Consider the following 22,923-nt stretch of genomic DNA (forward strand, 5'->3'; position numbering starts at 1 on the left):
TCCACATGACAGATGCTTAAGCAGCATCTCTGTTCGTAGACTCTATCCCAACCATCCCAAGATCAACTGGGATAACATCCCCCCACCAAACGCTCCCATTCAGACTTTACCCAGCTGTGGGATCGTCTAGTCACTGAATTCTAAGTAATGATTATGCCACTGTACCACAATAACTGTGAAAGAGAAACAGTGGCCTAATCGTTATTTTCTGAAACTATACCTGTCTTTGAACCTCCTCAGGTATAGAACAGTTGCTCTAAAGGGTATAAAACACTCAATGAGGAGAAAGGTGTGGGATGCTAAACGTTTTCAGTCAGGCTAAGCTAAGGCACAGGAGACAGAGCCCATCTCCTCACACTTCATCAGAGAGGAAATTGGCTTTTGGGGGCACTTGATAGTTCTCAAGAGCTAAAGGACATTGGTCACCTTTCAGAAGCCAAAGGGAGCAATTAAAAACAACTGAACTAACTCCTTCCTTTCCATGAGCACAAGCCCTGAGTTACCCAAAACCCATGCCCCCAGTGCAGTACACAGAAAAGACACCACTATTAGAGAATTATTTATTGGAGAGTATCAATATTCATAGGGGATTGTTTGGGGGTGGGAAGTCTTCCCGCCCTGGAGATTCTGGAGAAAAGTTTTATGTCTAAAGAGCAGAGACAGACCTCTGAACACAGAGCTTTTAGCAGCCAAGAGATTGGCCGGAGGACTCTGGCCACCTGGATGCCTGCTGGTGGGGGTTGGGTGGGACACAGGCTCCCTGTGGGGCATGGATAGGGGATACTTCTGACACAACACCTGGTCCTTAAATGCCACAGCTTTATGGGGGCATCTCTCCTTCTCTCTGATCTGTCCAATACTTCTAAAATGACCTTGGCCACCAAAGACAGCTTCTTGGTGGCAGGACTTGGTATCTGTCTCTTTACAGGAGGGAGTCCTGTGGTTGAAAGGATGCCCCTGGACAGACTGTGCCTGGGCCTGTACTTGTGCTTTTGGCTGAGTTTTCCCTAACTTGGTTGGGGAGGGTAGGGGCTGTTGAGGGCAGGTGATATCTATTGCATGCCTGCACCCCATTTCCTCCTCTAGAACCTTCCCACCATCTGTCATGATTTTCTGATCTTTGGTCATCCCAGTAAAGGCAGTTCTACCTTTAACTAGGCCTCGGCTTTCCACAGATGATTGGGGGGTGCCCTTTACCTGGGAGTTTTGCCTTTTGCATTTTATCCCAGGATTAAGCCATTGCAAAAAGGGATTCATTTTTTCTCTGAAAAGGCTTTCAGGACGAGGCTGACCCTTCTGTGATAGGGTCTGGGAAGGCTTGCTTTCATGCTTCTTCCATCCCACATCCTGAGTAGGGAAACTCTTCTTCAATGCCACATCCTCCCTAGGGAAACTCTTCTTTCTAAGTTGGGATGTTCCGAATTCTGCATCCCATCCACCAAGCTCTTCTGCTTTGGAGCCTAGAGGGCTCACAGTCACTGCAGCTGGTGGGGGATTCTTATTCTGGTGCTCCCTTAAGACATGCTTAGAGACCCAAGGGTCCTGCTGCTGTTCCATACTGACTTTGGTGTCCTCCGGATGGACACGCAGCACCTGGGAAGCTCCTATGTCTCCACTGATGATACTGTGGGCATGAGTCAGTGAGACCTTGTAAGTCAAACTATTTGAGGCAGCGGGCAGGCCAGTGCATTGGCCGTGGACCCGGCTATACTCCCTGTTCTCCAGTTTAAGCTTTAACTCAGACAAGAGTTGTTCTTTAAGTTTTGATGATTTAGGATCTTGCAGAATTGATATGTTTTGGGAGGGGCTTTGAATGGGAACAGTACTTCTGATTTTGTTCTGATTCACATGTAGCTTGCTGGTTGTCAAGGTATCATTAGATCGCGATTGACGAGCATCAAGTTCCTTGGCCCTGAATATCTCTCTGGACACTGTGGGCATAATGACAGGTATCTTTCTGCCTTGTTGCATTTCTACTCTCCCACTGGAATATGCACGCTTATCCTTGGGATCATGCCTGGCCCCAGCTTCCCTTGCACTCTGTGTTGGGGGCCATCTGTTGGTTGGGAGAGTCTGTCTCTGACTTGCTCTGCCTGTGGTGTCATGTCTGATAGGTAGAAAAGTCTGTCTTCCTTCCTTAATTCTCTGAACAACCTCTGCAAGCTCATGGTTGATATGAGAGGGTGATCCCCTTGGGATTCTCTGTTCTCCCTCACCCATAGTTGAGGTGGCAGGGAGAGGACGATCCAGGATGGGACCTGAGTTTGCTATTGCTGCCTTGTCTCCAAGGAGAGATTTAGAATTTACCTCAGAAATCAGGTTTGTTGAGGAACAAAAGCTAGAATGAGTTGAGGCTTCTCTCAATTTAAAGAGCTGTATGGATTCAAGGACCCTGGGGGGTAGACCCCATATCATCCTCATACAAAACCTTCTAATATGGGCTTCCAGCATTTCTTGTGCACTAGATTCAACAAAGCTAAGCTCCTGGAAGGTATTCAGGGTGTAGTCTTCACCCACTGATGGTGGCAAACTTCTCTGTTTTATTTCAGTGTGGGATTTCTTCGAAAGAAGCAACATCTGCTTCATAGTATGCCATGAATTATGCACAGTCCCAGGGAGGCGACCCTCATTGATTTCCTCAAACTTTTTGCTCAAGTGTATTTTCAGGACATTTTCAAGTTGTCTCTGACCTGCAGTGTCCAAAGACATTGGATTTTTCTCTGATGGGCTCCTAAATTCCTTCTCAGAATCATACCCCAGATCGTTATCTGAAGAGTTCTGACTCAACAGATGATCTTTGGGGCCACTCCCTGGGTTGTGTCCCTGATCTTTCCCCATGTCAATGTTCTGTAGATGAAGCAATTCTGAATCCCGCTCATAGCTTTCAGATTCACTCAGGTTACTGTGACTCTTAGAGATCCATGTGCGTCCACGAAAGCGCTGGCACTTAGGTGTCTCTGAAGAATCACTTGGAGGCATCATCAGTGACACAGATTCATAGATCCTGCGGGGCAGGCCCCACCGGTGTTGGATGAGCCTTTTTCTAAGGTGATGCTCTAGCTCCTTTCGAAGCTCTTCACTAAGAGGAAACTGCCCAGGAAGGACAGAGATTGCAACACGGGCCTGGAAGGCCGGACGTTTAATAGAACGGTTAGGAGCTGAAGGACAAAAGTCCTTGTTGGATCTTTGGACCACAGGGGGTAAACCCCACACACTTTCCTGTTGCTTCTGCAACACATTCCATTCCAACCTTTGCATTTCAGAGGATAGGAGAGGCTCTGATTTGTGCTGGGGTCTGTGAAAACACACTCCACAGATCTTAATCTGGGGTAGAGGACCAGATGGCAGGATTGGGAGTGGAGATTTAAGATGGATTTGGGGCTGGATCTGAGGGATAGGTTGGGACTGGTTCTCAGGTAACGGTAGAGGAGATGTATGGGGAACTACTGGAGATTCCTGGCCTGTGGAGGTATTCGAGATCCTACTGAAAATAAAGATTGAGGAACAATCATCCGAATCACGGGCAGCAGAGGACAAGGACTCACTATGCAGAGTTGGGAGACCCCAGAAGAGCTGGATAGAGGTTTGCTGTAAATGGCCTTCCTCTAAGGTTGTAGAATATGGGGGCTGCTGATGCACAGGCATCTCCTTTGATTGGTCTTTGCTGCTCCAGATAGGAAGCAAGTCTGACAGGTCAGGCTTATAAGCTATTGACCCCAGCATTTTCCCCAATGAATTTGGTGGGTAGTCTGGCTTAAGGTTTTTTGGAAGAGAAGAACCCCCTTTCATGTCCTTCCACATCAGGAGGTCACTCTTCTTTTGGACTTGTTTCTCCAGCAGGGCCAGGACATCGGGGCTGAGAAGTGAGAGGTTACCAGGCTCTGTAAAGTTGGCTGCAGGGTCACCCCTGGAAGAAGCCTCTGAAGAATGGAGGGCCAGAAACTCTTGAGGGAAGTGACATGGAGCCAAGGTTGAAGGGAAAAAGTCTCTGGCATGAGTTTGCCACCGAGGGGAGTCTGAAATTGACAAGCTGGAGTGGTCAATACCTGTGTTCGTTGTGACATAAGTAGATAACCCACCAGGGCTATCTGCAGATGAGCTCTCTGGAACAGGCTTCACTGTGATGGAAAATGACTTAGACTGAGTTGCAGTTATACTGCGGTCTGGTGGTGATACAGACAGGGTTGGTGATGCTTGGGGACAAGCAGATGAATCAGTGGGATTTGTTGTTTGGGAGTGCTCCGGTAAGGGGTTGAAGATGGTATTCAGAGACAAGTTGGCCTCTGGTTGGACAAGAGAATCCACTGTCTGAGCGTCATGTGGTGGGACTGGGGGAAAGGCAAGGGGCTGGGGTGAGAAATGGTCCATAGGGAATTTGGAATGCAAGGGAGGAAAATGCTCTGGTGGCAAAGAATCACCCGGTGGTGAGGGTGGAAATAAGTCAGTCAAGGGGGCCACTGGGTTAGGTGAGAAGTTGGAGGCAGGTGGTGGGGAAGGCTCAGACAGGGAAGCTGATATTAGGTCTCCTGGAGGGACTGCTGAGAAGGCAGGGGACAGAGTGAATGATGAGTCAGTCACAGGAGCTATGGAAGCCAAGGGAGTAGCATCTTCCAGGGCCTCTGGGAACAACAGCCGATTGATCTCAGCTGTTGTGCCATTACACACCTCACAGGAGGGGTCTGGACATAACAGTTGACGAAAGTAGATGGTATCATGATGCCGGCCTTGGGGGCTGCAGGAGACAGGAGGTACAAAGCTGCAACCAGGAGCACAAGAAGGGAAGGAGGACATGCTGGCCTGGCAAGGGAGGGGCCACCTGATGCCTGCTGCCCTTTCACAATGCCCCACATTTATGAATTCACCATGCACTTTGTAGCCTTCACTCCCAGGCCTTCATTCACATACCCCCCCCACCGTTACTATGGCTAACGCGCCCCCTCCCGCCCATGACTATGGAGGCTGCATATCGAATCCCTGCAATTGCTTAAAACATGCTCCAAGAGGGATCAGGATAGAAGGGGAAAAACTGGTCACCTTAAAACAGAGAGAAGCTTCCGTGTCTTCTCCACTTCTCCCTGGTAGCATCTGTAGTCTGGGAAACCAGGAGAATGGGTTAAATGTAGTGAAGGGAGAAGCCTATGCATTAATACAGGAATCCCTTAATGTCACACCCTTGGGATATTAAGGTCTGAAAGCCCCCAATAATCAGTAGATGAGGTCAAATGATCAATATGTGAACCAGGTTAGTATTAGCCTGCGTCATGTAGGAAGTATTTTCATGCACATTATCTCATGTGATGCTGAGATGACCTCTGTGAAGCACACAACATACACACATTCCTCGGGGAGGAATCTACAGTATCCATGAGGTCACAAGTCTTTCACAAATAAGGGCCAGAAGTTCTGACTCTTGACATCTCACACGGCCACCTCATGGACAACCCTCCTCGCCCAGGTCCATCACTGCTTCATGCTCTGGGATGGGCAGAATAGGGAATCTAAGGGTCTCGGGCTCTGAGTGCTCTCAGCCCTCTGTTTCTGAGGGGACTATCAGCCAACATCCTCAGATCATGGACCTGGCCCTTACCAAAAGGACAGGAAGGATCACCCTTGGATAGCTCAGGTGGGATAGGCAGAACCTTACCTTTCAGTGGCCCGCCTTTCCTCCTCCTCTTGGCTCTGCCCTGACCCTAGAACAAAAATAAAAGAATGAAGGGTTGGGACTCCTCTCGCTCTCACTCTTCCATCAGAAATGGAGACACTATCATCCAAGAATAGTAGGGATAATTTTAATTAATAGAACTGTGTGTTCCTTGCAAAGGTGATAAAAAGTTTTCTATTTACCCTGGATAATTGAAAGGACGACTTTGTGAGGCCCACAGCTGATATTCTCAGTCAGAAGTCCTTCGATCAAGGAGGACATAGAACCTGAAGCCTGAACTCACATCTGTGTTCCCTCAGGGCAGGACCCTGTGTCCCCTGACATAGCTCTGACTTCAGTCTGTTCGCAGACACTCAACACTGTGCTCCAGATCGCCCAACACAAAGGAAGACTTGGTCGACTAATGCCTGATGTGAGAATGTGACTCATGGTCAGGAGCTACAGAGCTTTCTTCTGTCATATGGATTCCCATACTCTCTAAATAACACAATGTAGGACGAGAGAATCCCTGAGTGTGGGATTTTATTGAAGACTCGCCACCACATCAGATAGCCTGTGAGTTACAAATAGAAACCTTAGTCCTTCCTTAACCCTTAGCCCTGCTAGATCTCTTTTCCTAGAGGAGTGACAGTCCATTCTTACCTTAGACTTCCCATCTTAAGTGTCTCTCTGACCTTACCACACTCTTGGAAGTTGGGATAAGAAACAGAAACCATAATAATCTGGGTTGATGGGCTCCCCCAGAATTCCTTAACTTGTGGATGGATTTGGTTCTCCAATGTAGAAAAGGAATCCCCAGCAGATAGAACAGGAGCAGAAGGAGCACTCCATACACATAAACAGACAGGTAAAGTTAGGGTCAGTCTCTAAGCATGTAGAGACAGAGCTCAGACATGGTTCAGTATCGCGATTCAGAAAAGGAGAACATTCCAGTTTTGAAAATCCTTTTTCTGAATCACAATGCTGCCTGTAGGCAACTGAGCTCTGAGTGTGCAGATGCAATATATATATAGTCCACAGGCTTACAGCACAGAGCACTGAGGAGTCACAAATGGTTTCTGAGGGTGTGGGAGGGAACAATCAGGAGGGTGTTGGCAGCCTCTCCCTCACCTGCCACCCCAAAGAACTCTCTACATCCTACCTCGATCCTTCAGGTCTGATCCCTATCCTGCCATCCTAAGATCCTACTTTCATCATATCATACCCGTACCAATATCTACTTTTCTGCTTGTTCTATCCATTATTACCTCGAGGCCCCTTGACCTTTTATTACCTTAAGGCCCCTTGACCTTTTAGAGAACGTGGTTTCTGTCTTATGAGTTAGACCACCTTCAAAGTGCATGTCTACCAGGAATTTTTACTTGGACCCTGACAATTACACTCAGGATCACCTATGTACTCAAATTCCCCTGTTCTCTTGAATGTTTCTGCCTTCAGTGAACACAGAAAAAGACCCTAAAGTCTTGTACCTGTTCCATAGCAACATGAGTGGTATTTTCCCCAAGACCTGCCAATGCTTCAGATAGCCTGGGAGTTTCAAATAGAAACCTTCGTCCCTCCTTAACCCTGCCAGATCACTTTCCAGCAGGAGTGACTGTCCATTCTTTCTTTACACTTCTCAATCTATTTGTGTCATTGGCCTACCAGACTCTCTGGGAAATAGAGATTAGCAATGGAAACCATAAGAGTCTGGGTTGGGTTGAAGGCTCCCTGGGATTCCTTACCTTATGGATGGGTTTGGTTCTCCAAAAGAGAAATGAAATCCCAGCCAGATACCTCAGGAGCAAAAGCAGTACTCCCCACACAGAAAGGAAGAGGAAATTTAATTCCATTCATTCCATTTCTGAATCCCAAGGCTGCCAGTAGGCAACTGAGCTCTGAGTGTGCAGACACTGAATATATATACTCCCGAGGTTTACATCACAGTGCATTGAAGAGTCACAAAGGCTTTCTGAGGGTGTGGGAGGGGACAATCAAGAGGTTGTCCACAGCCCCCCACCCCCAGCCACAAGTCCAAAAGACCTCTCCACCCTTCCTGGGTCCCTCAGGTTACTACTTGACCCTGCATTCTACTTTCCTACATACCATGCTACTTTTCTACTTTCATCATATCATACATGTCCCTGTATGTACTTTTCTGCTTCTTCCATCCATCATTACCTGGGTTCCCCCTTGACCTTTTGGAGACCTCTGTTTGTGTCTTACCAGTTTGACTGCCTTCAAAGTGCATGTCTACCAGGAATTTTTACTTGGACCCTGACAATTACACTCAGGATCACCTATGTATTCAAATTCCCCTGTTCTCTTGAATGTTTCTGCCTTCATTGAACCCAGAAAAAGACCCTAAAGTCTTGTACATGTTCCATAGCAACATGAGTGGTATTTTCCCCAAGACCTGCCAATGCTTCAGATAGCCTGTGAGTTTCAAATAGAAACCTTCGTCCCTCCTTAACCCTTAGCCCTGCCAGATCACTTTCCTAGTCCATTCTTTCTTTACACTTCCCAATTGAGTTGTATCATTGGACGTACCAAACTCTCTGGGAAATTGAGATTAGCAATGGAACCCATAAGAATCTGGGTTGAAGGCTCCCCGGAATCCTTACATTGTGTTTGGGTTTGGTTCTCCAAACAGAGAAATGGAATCCAACCAAATACCTCAGGAACAGGAGTACTCCCGCACACAGACGAAGAGGAAATGACGGTCAATAAAATAAACAAGAATGTGGAGCCAAAGCTCAGACATCTATCTTCTCTACATCAGTTCCCTAATAGTTATACATATCCCTTGTCAGTGACTTGGGGCACTGTAATAGAAATCGTGTAGGCTGGGTCATTTTAACAACACACTTTTTTCATAGTTTTGGAGGCTGGGAAGTGCAAGTTGCAGGCAGAGGGAGATTCAGTGTATGTTGAGCCCCACTTCTTCTTTCAGGGACAGGTACATCTTCTCCTTACAATCCTCATGGGGCAGAAAATATGTCAGAAGGGGTTTCTGGGGTCTCTTTTCTAAGGGTACGAATCCCATTATGAGGGCCCCATTCTCATGACATAATCGTTTCCCAAAGCCCCCATATCCTAATACCATCACACTGGGATTAGGGTTTCAACATAGGACTTTGGGGAGGAGCACAAATGTACAGTTCATACCAGTCCCCAAAGGCCAGGATAGGTTGCAGTGTGCTAAGCTATTGATCCCCTTAGTCTTCTGGTGGCAGAGTGGGGCCCAGGAGTGTCCCAGCCTCGGTGCAGAATCTCATCTTGGAGAGTCTCACTGGATGCCCTTGTGAACCCTCTAAACATAATCTTTTCCTAAGAGTGCCTTGCCATGAGAAAGGGTTGAGAGGCTCCACCCTATGTCATCATCCCATCCTCACGTATGTTCAAATTTCAACGACCTGTGACACTTTTTCCAGGCTTCTTTTGTAAGGTTCAAATAATCCCAATATTTCCCTCTACACTGCCTACATATTTTGAAACTCTTTATCTTCATGACTGCTGTCCTCTGAACTGCCTCCTAACTTCTCATGTCTTTCTTAAACTGTGAAGCCTTTTATTTGACACCTCTGACCTAGCACTATTAACTTGATCGTCTATGAAAGGGTAGGACAGCCTTCACCCTGACCCAGCAGAGTCTCCTTTCAATTATGCAGGAACAGGTAACCTGCCTGGAGGGTAAAATCTGCCAAGAGGTGTCACTCCCTCTTCACCTTGGCATGCAGTCTCGGCCACGTTTTCATTTCATAAATATTTACTTTTGGAAACTCAAAGACACAAGTACCTGTAAGTCCTGGTCTCTGTCCTTAAGGATATAATGCTATTCTAGGGAGAGCGTACACAAGCCAAGGATTACACAGGTACACAGGACAGGCATCCTGGTGCATTTGTGAATTGTCAGCTGATCTCTGGGACAGATGAGCAAAGTGACAAGTACTGTAGGTCGTAAATGCTCAAATGTTATGCTTCTTAGAATGGCAACTCTGCATATTGAACCTCTCCTAATCTTCTGATACAAATTAATGATTCTTGGGATGCCTGGGTGGCTCAGAGGTTGAGTGCCTGCCTTCGGCTCAGGGCATGATCCTAGAGTCCCGGGATCGAGTGCCATATTGGGCTTCCTGCATGGAGCCTGCTTCTCCCTCTGCCTGGGTCTTTGCCTCTCTCTCTCTCTCTCTGTGCCTCTCATGAATGAATAAACAATAAATAAATAAATAAATAAATAAATAAATAAATAAATAAACAAACAAACAAACAAACAAATAATCTTTTTAAAAAATGACTGATTCTTTGAGAAGATCTTCAAAGAAAGGCTTTTCTCCTTTAAAAGTGCCTATTTTGGCTAGATATCCTTATGAACATTTATGTGCATTGAGTTAAAACATTTTTAGAACCCAGTAGAAGTTCCTTCAAAATTGAAAGGAACAAGACATTAAAGGTACATTAGATAGATAGATAGATAGATAGATAGATAGATAGATAGCCACCAAAGCAACCTCCCCTTAAATTCACTAAGGGAGTTTCACAGCACTTAACTTCTCTATGCTCATATCAAATGTAAATGATTTGATAATTTATAAAGCATTTTACTGGAGCAACCTCACATTTGCCCCATGATATAAGCAGGACAGGTATCATTATGTCCCTATTATAAAAGAACAAAACTGAAAACTCAGAGAGGGTGACTTCTCTAGATCACTCAGCTACTAAGCAGCAGAACGCTGACAAAGAAATCCCCAGTGCTCTCAACACCTCTATTTTAAACAATATTCAAAAGCGATTTCCAAAATAGTCACCCTATTTACTCCTAAATTAAAGCAGCTCTGTGACTAAGAATATTCACTTTGTCCATTAACTCCTGGCAAATTTGTGAAGAAAAGTTCTCTTTATTACTCTATCACCACATTAGGTACTTTTTCCTTTTCACTCTTGGCACCAATGTCTGTATTGGTTTTCTCTACTACCCTCTGAAAACCTGCTTTTTTTGGTATAACTCTCAGTAAGGTGTAAATGAATAACAAATTTTTAAATGTCATCCTTCTCAGGAAGCATCTTACACACTTTACATACAACTTACCCCTAAGCCTTATAAGAAAGCTTTCACAGGAGCATCTTAAGCAGCCATCCAGAGATGGCCGGGATGGCCTCTGATACAGTGAGATCTTCACACCAACTCCATGACAACTTTCCAGCTGACCTGTGTCACCACATAAGTCTGGTCCTGGATTTTATACTGCACTTGGTTATATGGTCTCCAAGGAGGATTATTTTCCAAAAGCTCTAGTAGAATAATTTGCTTCTATTTCAAGAGACTCCATATAGATAAGTCTAGATAAGCCATTGTCTTAGGATTTCCATATGCTCTCCATTTTTAGGGACAGTCCTCAGTGCTCCCTCATTGCCATCTCTATCACTGTCCCTGGGATCAGCCACATGGGGACAGCTGCTTTCAGGCTTGAAGAACAGATTCTGGGGCAAAATCCTTTAAAACTGTGTTTAAAACAGTAGCTAGCTGTAAGATGTCTCTCATCCATTCACACACTAAACTTATTGAACTCTACTATGTTGCATTGGATATTTCCAGTAGAAATACCAACAAAACAAGGCATTGCCTCAGCCCTTGAGCAGGTAATAGTTTAGTGAGACCTGCAAACAACTATAATAAAGTGATATGAATCTTAAAGCAAGTAGGAATAAGAACACAATGGAAACACAAATAAAGCAGTAATTAATTCTGTTGCCAGGAAGGAGAAGAGAGAAGGGTCAGGGAAAATTTTATAGCTGGTGCCAAGTGAGATGAGCCTTGTGAGCTACTCACAGGATTTCTTCTTCTCCCTCTTCTCCTTCCTCCTCCTCCTCTTCTTTTCTCTGTAGACTTTATTTTTTACAGGAGTTTTAGGTTCACAGCAAAATTGGGCAGAAAGTGCAGAGTTCCCATACACCCTTCTGCCTCCCTGCCACACACAGAACCTTCCCCCTCTCAATATCAGGAACCAGCATGGGGCATTTATGGCATTTATTGCAATCAGTGGGCCTACCATGACATATCACATAATTCTCGCTCAAAGTCATAGTTTACATTACAGTTCACTCTTGGTGTTTTACATTCTATGGGTTTGCGCAAATGTATAATACAGTGTATCCTCCATTGTCCTATTATGCAGAGTAGTTTCACTGCTTTAAAAATCATCGATGTTCTGCCTCTTTATCCCATCTTGCCTCCCTAATCCCTGGAAACCACTGATCTTTTTACTCTCTTCAGATAGGTTTTTTTAAATGATTTTATTTATTTCTCCATGAGAGAGAAAGAATGAGAGGCAAAGACATAGGCAGAGGGAGAAGCAGCTCCTCACAGGGAGCATGATGCAGGACTCGATTCAAGGACCCTTGGATCACGACCTGAGCTGAAGGCAGAGGCTCAACCACTAAGCCATCCAGGTGCCCCCAGAGTTTTTCTTCCAGACTGTCATTTAGTTGGAATCCTACAGTGTGCAGCCTTTTTAGATTTACTTCTTTCACTTCATGATATGCATTTAAGGTTCCTTCATGTCTTTTCATGATTTAATGCCTCATTCCTTTTTAGCCCTGGGATAATATCCTTTGTCTGGATGTTGATTTATCCATTCGCCCATTGAAGGACATCTTTACTTGATTCCTAGTTTTGGTAACTATGAATAAAGCTCCTACACACCTTCTTTTTTTAGATCATTTTAGTGAGACGTAATACACATACCATATAATTCACCCATTAAAACTGTGCAATTGGGTGGCTTTTAGTGTATTCACAGCGTTGTGCATTCATCACCACAATCAACTTTAGAACATTTTCATTATTCTAAAAAGAAATTCTTTCCCCATGGGCTTCTTTCACCTTTCAGTCTTCTCATTCCTCCTGCCTCTACCCTACGTTACCCACTAATCCACTTTATCTATTGATTTGTCAGTTCTGGACATCTCATATGAGGGGAATCATACAATATGTGGCCTTTAGCATCTGCCTTCTTTCACTTAGCATAATGTTTCAAGGTTCATTTTTGTTGTAACATGTATCAGTACTTCTCTCTTTTTATGGAAAAGCATATACCATTGTATAGACATACCATGTTGTATTTAGAGATTGACCAGTTGAATATTTGAGCTGTTTCTACGTTGACTTTTATGAATAAATCTGCTACTTCTGTACATGTTTTGGTGTGGATGTAGGTCTTAATTGCTTGCTTATTCATTTTTATAGTAATTTAAAGTCATACTTCCTCTAAGCCTGTTGCATCCTGTGATTTGAATAGTAAAACCATATTAGGTCCCCTATAAAATGAGATTTCTGGAGTCTAAATGCAACTTTTATCAAGTATCTGGGTGCATCGATTTGCCCTCCTGGCAACACTCACAGAATTAGCCCTTGAATCAGCAGGGATGATGGGGACGTGTGATTTTTAAGAGTAATGAACACCTTATATTCTCAAGGATCTATTCTTAGAAAGTCAGAACAGGGTGTGGGAAGAGTAAATGCACTCCAGCCAGAGGAAACACGAGCAAACCTAGAACATATATAAAAATACATGTGGTCACACTAAGGCATGATACATTCCAGAGGATGAGAATAGCAAAACAATAGGCTGAAGAGGTAGAAAGGGAATTAACTGTGAAAGCTTTTGAATGACAGTTTTAGAAACCTGAACTTTGTACGGAGGGCAGTGGGAAGCTTCATAACCAGAAGAATGGCACACTCTGTTTTGAAGGATGACTGTCAAAAGAGAAGCTGGTTGAGAGTTCATGAGGAAATATGCAAGTTCATCACTGTATCACATAAGATTCCCTTGCAGATGATAGAAAACCGATGAATTCTGGCTTGCTACATTTCAATTTATTGACTTCTATTTCTCGGCAATATAGGAGTAGATCGAGCTTCTGACTCCCTACCCCTAGGTTATGCCTCCTAGTGTTGACTCATTCTCAAGACGCTTCTTACTTATAGTCCCGAGATGGCATCCAGCCAGGAGAAACAGAGACTCATTGTCCCAGTGTTCTTGACTTCAGTCCCACCATTCAGGTGAATGGCACCAGCTCAGGTCATAGGAACACTCCTGAAATCATTACTGGGAACCGGATAATACTATTGGGCTGGTCCTAGCCAGTGCTACTCAAACTGTGGTTCATGCATAGGTACTGATTCTCACATCCTTGTTACCATCTGCAACAAGTATAGAAACTGAGGAGGGTTAGAAACTTCTATAGCAATGTGACAGTAATTGAGTCCGATAATGAAAAGCTGTGGCTTGTATTTTGTTTGTCTTATTTTGTGTGTCATTTTTTCAGCGATTTCTTTGCATCATCTTCTTTTATGCAAGTATCAGCCCATGGTGGCTGGGGGGAGTAGGGGAGGAAGCACACTGGTCCCTCACCAAATGTCTGAGAAACTATGGTCTGATGTAAATGCCTCACTGTGAAGTCTGGGAGTGAGTCAGCATTCTGGAACCACACAGGGAGACTTTGGGAAGCTCTTTCCTTCCCTTGTGCCATGAGAGGGGGCAAAAATAAATGTCCGCTATAATCGTGAGACCTAATTGGAGAGGGTAGGATACTCCCAGGCTTACTTCAGCTCTTTCATTTTCTCATGTCTTCTTCCACATTAACCTACCCTTCTTCAGAGTCCCTGATAAGAATTTACTCTGCGTAAGCTCTGGGTATGGCCATTTTAATAAGCTAAACATTCCATCCACATTCACCTACCCTCCCCTTTGGAACTTTTAAGACTAGAATCAAAGTATTTGAGTGGCTTTCCTAAACCATTATGAGAAAAACGATGTTGAGTGAGACTAACACAAGGTAATTTCTAAACTGAGCCAAATTCTTTAGCCATGCTTTTGGCACTGAGGTCTGGAAACCCCAGAGCCCTATACGAGGTCTAAAAGAAAAAACAAATGCTGAAGACGAATTTCAGGGATCTCATTTTCTCATTAAAAATACACTTTAGAAAATTATTATAGGTTAACTCGGGAGGGCTGTTGAATGGCAAGGAAATATTTGCAACAATTTGGCAAATTTGGCTTTCATTTCTTTCTCTTTCAAAATAAAATGGAAACAATAATAACAAAATTAAAATAAAATTTAAAAACCATAATCTAAAAGAGAATTTTGATTCTTTTTTAGTTAAAGCTCTGCAATTAAGGTTTTGCTCCACAAAGGGGAATACAGGCACAGATTTGAGATGTCTGCTGCACTCAGAGCTGGAAATGACCTTGGAAAACCTTCTAGTCTGGCTTTCTCTTTTTACACAGCAGGTTTACTTCTTCTGTCCATAGTCTTCTCTTTCACGTGTGTGGGCACGTACATATGTGTGTATGTGTGTATATGTGTATTTTCTCTCAGAAGGCTTATAATCTTGGAGTCTACACAGCTTTAACATAATTCACATGCACAATATGAGACTCCTTTCTTTCTGGGGTCCTAACTCAGCTTCTAGTATGAAGGCAGGTGTTCAGTAAGCATCAAAATTTACACTGTGCTGCCTCAAAATGTGAACTTTTTGCCTAAGTGAACTTCACAAACACTAGAGATAGTAACCTTTTGTGAGCGAAAATCTAATGGAAACCTAATGCGTGCATTCATACTTTCCCCAATCAAATTTCCTGAATATAATATTCCTTTATGACCCAATTCATCTAATAAACAGCTATGGTACTCTAGAGGAGTGAGGGTATAGGTTCCAGCATATGCACACAAATGCATAACAGCCTCAAAACCTACAGTTGTGAAAAAATATATAGCCATCACCTGGAATTTAATGGATTAATTCTTTTTTTTTATCAAATCCATACAGAGTACAAAACTGACTTATGACCGAATGACCTTTAGCAGGGCACAGGACTCTTCTTAAAAGTTAATGTAGCTTAGATCACCCCTGCAGGGGTAAGGGAGGGAACTCTAAGGAAAAATGGAACAGAACAAACTCATGTTTGATGGGTACTAAATATGTGTCCCAAACTCTCACTCATTTCATTTCTTAACTCTTTGGTTAGGGAAGAAATATTTTTCTCATTTTACAGATAACGGAACTCAGGCCCAAGAGACTAAATAACTTGCCCCAGGCCACAGAGCAAAAGGTAAAAAGTGAGGCTATGACTGAGCTTGCCATGGTCCCAGGCCTGCATCTTCACTCCACACCAATGGTCTCAGAGGGCAGAGCCCCTGGGCCTCGAGACTTGTTGCTTCTCCTTCGTTATCATACGAACAGTCATGTTTTGTGATAGAGCAAAAGTCCCCCAAAATTCCTGGGTTAAAACAAAGGACATTTTGTTTGCTCACAATTCTGCAATCTGGGCTGGGCTTAGCTGGGTGGCTCTTCTGATTTTCTACTCAATGGTTACTCATATGGATGTACTCGGCTGGTGGGGTCTGGGATTGGCTAGGCTTTCCTCCCATGGCCTCTCCACATAGCTCCAGCAGGGTCACAGAGTCCTCTATAGAGCAGATCAGGGCTCAGAGCCCAGAAGCAGAACTTCTCAGGCTTCCCGTATAGATACAGGAAGTAGTACAGCATCACTCTGCCACTTCTAGACTGAATAAGTCACAGTCCCTGTTCCAGTTCAAAGACAGAGGACTACATAAAGGCAAATACAGGGAGATGTGATCACGGGGACTCAGCAGTGTCACAGGGGTCACCCCCCACACTAAAGTTTGCTGTGTTTTCTGTTCCTTGTCATTTTATGTCTAGCTTTCCTCTCTTCTCCTGTTTCTCCACTGTCCACTACTCATTCTTGGTTTTCCTGCATTGAAACTGGCCTTCCTTAGCCAGCTGCAGAGGATTCTTACCTTCACATTCACATCCGTGAACTGACCAAACTCACATCATGTCAACTCTGGTCTGGAGGTCCTCCTTCTTTGCAGCTCAGCTGTTCTACCAACAGAGATTCCTTTGTGGGTTTTGGTTGCTGTTTTGCTTTGCTTTTGCTTTGCTTTCCCACCTGGCTCCAATGCTGGAAGTATAGCTTAAAGGGAAAGAAGAGATTCCTGAGTCAAGAAGCAACTTAAGTGAATACATGTCAATGCTTTGCCCTTATAAATACAACCTAGAACTTGTGATCTGTAGTTTTACCTGCAAGAAGGCAAGATGTGTTCAATGACAAATCAACAAATCGAAGGTTACCATGTTTTTTACATGCCTTAATATTCTTTAGCCATGATTCACCAGGGCAGAGAAAGAAGAGAGGGTCACAGAAATCAGATAAGTCCCAACATTACAATTCTGGTTCACAGCAGGTTGCTTCTTACATGTGGCTAAGAAGAGATCAGATTACATTTCCATTCAATCATTCAACCTGTCTGATCACTGCTTTCTGCTATCAGGATTTATTCTAAAGTACCAAGAATTGACTGGGTGACAGGCACTGAGGGGAGCACTTGACGAGATGAGCACTGGGTGTTATGCTATATGTTGGCAAATTGAACTCCAATAAAAATAATAATAATAATAATATATATATATATATATATATATATATATATATATATATATATATTTATAACTTAAGGAAAAAAAAAGAATTAGCCAGAGCCAGAACAGGCTGTGCAGATACTACCAGCATGAGAAGGGCAAAGGAAATGAGAAAAAGAATTTTGAAAACACCCCAGGTGAGGATCCTTGCAGACAGGATCACAGGTTTCCATTTGACGTCCTAAGGAATTAAAACGAAAGTTAAAATAAAAGTTAAAATTTGAGGGGATCCCTGAATAGCTCAGCAGTTTGGCGCCTGCCTTCAGCCCAGGGCATGATCCTGGAGTCCCGGGATCAAGTCCCACGCCGGGTTCCCTGCATGGAGCCAGCTTCTCCCTCTGCCTCTGTCTCTGCCTCTCTCTCTCTCTCTCTCTCTCTCTCTCTCATGAATAAATAAATAAAATCTTTTTAAAAAAAGTTAAAATTTGAATTAATTATTCTGTATCCCCCACTGCTTGCGCTCTGTGTGTGTGTGTGTGTGTGTGTGTGTCTCTCACACTCTCTGTCTTTATCATTAATAAAAATATTTTTAAAAAATGCATTCAAAGAACTCAAGGAAATCTGGATATTGATATCTCAACAATAGAGAATCTCAAAAAAGTGATAGAACTTATAAATAGGAACCAAATAGAAATCTTGAACCTGGATTGCACAATAACCAAAATGAAAAATTCACTAAAGGAGCTTAACAGCAGATTTGGGCAAGATGAAGAAAGAATCACCAAACTTGAAAATACATAAAATGAAGTTGAAAGGAAAAATAAAGCTGATGTACAGACATGTATATCAGACAAAATAAGTTACAGATAAAAGATTACATGAGAGAATGAGGGTCATTTTATAAAGAAAGAGTAGTTAGGTAATCAATAAATAGCACAAAAGAATCCTAAATGTTGATATGCCCTATAACAGAATTTCAAAACACATGAAGAAAAAACAGCACTTCAAGGAGGAATAGATAAATCCACAATTATAATAAAAGATTTTAATAGCTCTCTCTCAGTAAGTGACCAACCAGATAAATAAAAAAATCAGTATTGACATAGAGTACTTGAACACACTGTTAATCAATTTGACGTAATTAACATTTATACAATACTCCACACAAAAAGAGAAAAATATACAAGGTTTACCAAGATAAAACACATTCTGTATTGAAACATAAATCATGCGCGCACACACACACACACACACACACACACATCAATAAATTTAAACTATTCAAATGGGACAAAGTATGTACTTCTATGACAGGGTATTTTTTAAAATCAATATGAGAAAAAAACTGTGAAAATTCCCAAAATATTTAAAAATTAAATTTAAAACTTATTTTTTTAATATTTATTTATTCATGAAAGACACAGAGAGAGGCAGATACATAGACAGAGGGAGAAGCAGACACCTCGCAGGGAGCTTGATGTGGGATTTGATACTCGGACCCCGGGAGCATGCCCTGAGATGAAGGTAGACACTCAACCACTGAGCCACCCAGATGTCCCTGAATTACAAACTTCTAATTAACCTATGGGTCAAAGAAGAAATCAAAAGGGAAATTAAAAGTATTTTGAACCAAATGAAAACAAAACACAACATACTGAAATTTCCAAGATGTAGTTAAAGCAGTGTTAAGAGAAAAATTTATAGCACTAAATGCTTATATTAGAAAGTCTCACATCACATCAGTGACCTTCGCTTGTACCTAAGCAACTAAAAAAAAAAAAAAAAAAGTTCATGAACGTCTAGCCAGACTTATCAATAAAAACTGAAGAAGTCACAAACTCCTAATATCAGCAATGAGAAGGGGAACATCACTACAGATCCTAAATACATTTAAACAATAATAAGGGAATAGTCTCAACAATTTTTTACCCATAAGTCTGAGAACTTAGGTGAAATAGATAAATTTCTTAAGAGAAACGGACTACCACAACTCACTAATATGAAACAGATAATTTGAGTAGTTATATAATTATAAAGGAAATGAATTTTTAATTTAAAAACGCCCCAAAAGAAAATCTCCAGTGTCAGATGGTTGCACTGGGGAATTCACCAGATGTTTGCAGAATTAACACCAATTCTACAAAATGTCTTCTAGAAAATTCTTCCAGAAAATAAAGGAGGAGGGAACATTTTTCAATTCATTTTATGAAGTATGACCCCAGTACCAAATTGAGAAAAAGTCAGTATAAAAATAAGAAACCTAAGACTAATATTCTTCCTAAACATACGTGTAAATATCCTTCACAAAACATTAGCAACCAGAATTCGACAATATATATAGACAATTATATGCATAACTAAGTAATATTTATTCCAGGGATGCAAGACTCGTGCAATATTAGAAAATCAATCAGTATAATCTGCTTTCTTAAAAGGCTAAAGAAGACTAATCACAGGATTGTATCTATTAATACAGAAAACCACTTGATGAAATTCAACACTCATTCATGATTAAAAACTCAAATAGCAAAACAGGGAAGTTCTTCAGCTTGATAAAGAGCGTCTACAAAAACCCCACAAGTAACATGATGTTTATGATGAAAGACTAAATGCTTCCACCCTAGGATCTGGAATAAGGCAAGTAAGCCTGCTATCACCATTCTTATTAAACAGTATTCACCGTTCTGGCCAGTACCGTAAAGTATAGAGATCAGAAAGGAGGAAACAAAACTGCCCCTATTTGTAGATGACGTGATTGCCTACATGGAAAATCTAAAGGAATCTACAAAAACATTTCCAAGAATTTATATGTGAGGTCAGCAACATCAAAGAATATAAAATAAACATATAAAATCTATTCTATTTCTATAGATTATCAATGAGAACATAGACATAAAAGTTTAAATGCACCAGTAGGGGGCTCCTGGGTGGCTTAGTCGGTTAAGGGTCCAACTCTTGATTTCAGCTCAGACATGATCTCAGGCTACTAAGACTGAGTACTGAGTTGGGCTCTGCACTGAGTCTGGAGCCTGCTTAAGATTCTCCCTCTACCTCTGTCCTTGCCCCTACTCCCACTGGTGCGAGCGCTCTGTTTCTCTCTCTCTCCCTCTCTCTCTCTCTCTCTCTCTCTCTCTCTCCCTCCCCTCTCTAGTAAATAAATAAATGCACTAGTATTTACAATCAGTAAAAAATAAATCCATTAAGTGTCTGCCTTTGGCTAAGGTCATGATCTCAGGATCCTGGGATAGAGCCCTGTGTCAGGCGCTTTCCTCAGCAGGGAGTCTGCTTTTCCCTCTCATTTTCTCTCTGTTCTCTGTTGCTCCCTGTCTTGCTCTCTCTCTCCATATATGTCAAATAAATAAAATCCTTTTTAAAAATAAAAACATAAAATACTTACGTGTACAAAACATGTTCAGAACTCACATTTTGAGACCTATACAATATTTTTGAAAGAAATTCGGGAGCAATACTATGTTCATAGGTTGGAAGATTCAACATACTAAAGATGTCAATTCTCTCTAAATTTACATACATATTTAACACAATTGCTGTCAAAGTCCTAGCAGATTTTTTTGTAGACAAGATTCTTTACAATTTATACAAAAAAAAAAAAACAAAAACTGGAATAGCTAACATAATTTTGTAAAAAGAAAAATAAACAGGAAGAGTCGGTCTTAAACATAGCTTATTTTAAGACTTAGTTTATTACAGTTTCAATAATGAAGAACATGTGGGTAATTAACAGGCAGATACATACATCCATGAAACTGAATGGAGAATCCAGAAATAGAACTACACAAAAAATGTTCAATGAACTTTTGACAAAGCACAAAAGCAATTCAACAGAGCAAAGCTAACTTTTCAATAAACAGTGCTGCAACAAGTGGACATTCACACACCAAAAAATTGAACTTTGCCTAATTCTCACACCTTATACAAAAATTAACTCAAACTGGATCACAGACTTTAATGTAAAACATAAAACTATAAACCTTTTGGAATAAAGTAGGAGAAAGTCTTCAGGATTTAAATCTTGGCACAGTTCTTAAATGTGATACCAAAAACATGACCCATAAAAGGAAAAGTTTATAAATTGATCTTCAAATTTTAAAACGATTGCTATGCAAAGACTGTTGAGAGGGTGAGAAGACAAGCTACAAACTGGGAGAAAACATTTGTAATCCACATAGGCAACACAAGGCTAGTATCAACAATATACAAAGAATTCTGGACACATAATGGTAAAAAACAATAACAACAACAAATCCAATCCAATTGGATTATGGACAAAAGACATGAGGAAACATTTCACCAAAAAGACAGATGGCAAATAAGCTCAAGAAAAAATGTTTAATATCATTTGTCATTCAGGAAGTGCAAATTAAAAACACAAAAACATTATCACTACACACTCATCAGAATGGCTAAAGAATTTTTCTTTAAATAGTGACAATACCAAAGACTGGCAAGGATGAAGAGAACCTGGATCACTCATGTTGCTGATGAAAATATAAAACAATACAGCCAAGTTTCTCTTTCTTAAAAAACTAAACATGCAACTCAGCAATTATATACTGGGCATATATCACAGAAGAAATGAAGGCTTATGTTACACAAGAACCTGTCCGAAAAATGTTCACAGTATTTTTATTCATAACAGCTCAAAATGGAAATAACCAAGCTGCTGTTCAACCAAAGATTAAACACACACACACAACAGCAACAACAACAATAACAACAACAACAAAAAGTATAGTACATCCATGCCATGGAATATTATTCAGCAATAAAAAAGGACTGAACTACCGATACACACAATAGCTTAAATGAGTCTCCAAGGAACCAAGTTAAGTAAAAAACACAAATTCCATCAAGTAACACGGTATATGATTCCATGCATATTAAATATTACTAAAATGGCAAAATTATACAATGGAAAACAGATGATGCAACAGTAGAGGCAGGAAATTACTGTCTATAACCTGGCAACAGGAGGAATGCTTGCAGCAATAGAAGTGCTGTATATCTTGACTATATCAGTGCCAATACCTTGGTTGTGATATTACTATATAGTTTTGTAGGACAGTATGATTGGAAGAAACTGGAGAAAGCATATATGAGATCTCTTTCTTAAAATGTATGTGGATCTGCATTTATCTCAAAATTAAAACTTTTAATTTTGAAAACCTCAGAATGGATGGGAACATAATGGATGTGTTTGTTATCCTCATTATGATGATTTCATCATCAAAACTCAGTAAGTTCTACTCTTTTAAATACACACAGTTTGTTGCATATTAATTTTGCCTCAAGAAAGGTGGTAGGAAAAAGATAATTTTCTTTTTCTCTCTCTGAATACTTCAGTCTTAGAGCCAATAGGTGAACCATGCAAAATGGGCATCCACAGCAAGAGGGGATGGAGGGTGAACAGTTAGAGAAGGCTCAGCAGGGCTCCAGAGCTGAGAGTCAGAGCCCAGCAGGGTGAAGAGGGGATTGAAGGAGAACTATTGATTGCCTGGTGCACTACTGGTGTCTACATAACACGGCTGCCATACACGTGGTTATCTGAGCACTGGTGGTAGAGGAGGGTATCCATACGTGGAGGAGACAGTGGTGGTGATGAGAAATTGCCTCCCTACAGGAGAACTGATTGAGTAAGTACATATTTAAAAAAAAAATAATGGAACCAGATTTCTCATTGTTGGAGGAAGAAGGAAAGGGAGAAAACAAGAATGAACCCTGTGGTGTCAGATTGTAACTAGAGGTATTGGTGTGAACTCACAACTTTCAACATAGATACAAAAAAATTAATATATAAATGTGTGAATGTGGG

At 41.7% G+C, this 22,923-nt stretch overlaps 1 protein-coding gene across 8 annotated transcripts in view; it reads right to left on the bottom strand.

The window, feature by feature from the left end:
* Window positions 1-548: 548 nt before the first annotated feature.
* Window positions 549-22,923, bottom strand: part of LOC112644663 (spermatogenesis-associated protein 31D4) — a 220,933-nt gene continuing 198,558 nt past the window's right edge. For 5 of the 8 annotated variants that reach the window (XM_049116422.1, XM_049116414.1, XM_049116412.1 and 2 more), the window contains 3 exons: window positions 5,645-5,690; window positions 5,035-5,092; window positions 549-4,756 (listed from right to left, as the gene is read on the bottom strand). In XM_049116422.1, the coding sequence (XP_048972379.1) occupies window positions 574-4,756; window positions 5,035-5,092; window positions 5,645-5,690 (4,287 nt within the window). In that variant the 3' untranslated portion in view covers window positions 549-573. Of the gene's footprint in view, window positions 4,798-5,034; window positions 5,093-5,644; window positions 5,691-5,844; window positions 6,216-7,386; window positions 7,538-22,923 lie in introns of those variants that run through there. The other 3 variants (XM_025423246.2, XM_025423247.2, XM_049116409.1) reach the window with 3 other exon arrangements.

This window comes from Canis lupus, chromosome 1, assembly GCF_003254725.2.
Source record: "Canis lupus dingo isolate Sandy chromosome 1, ASM325472v2, whole genome shotgun sequence".
NCBI classification, from domain to species: Eukaryota; Metazoa; Chordata; class Mammalia; order Carnivora; family Canidae; genus Canis; species Canis lupus.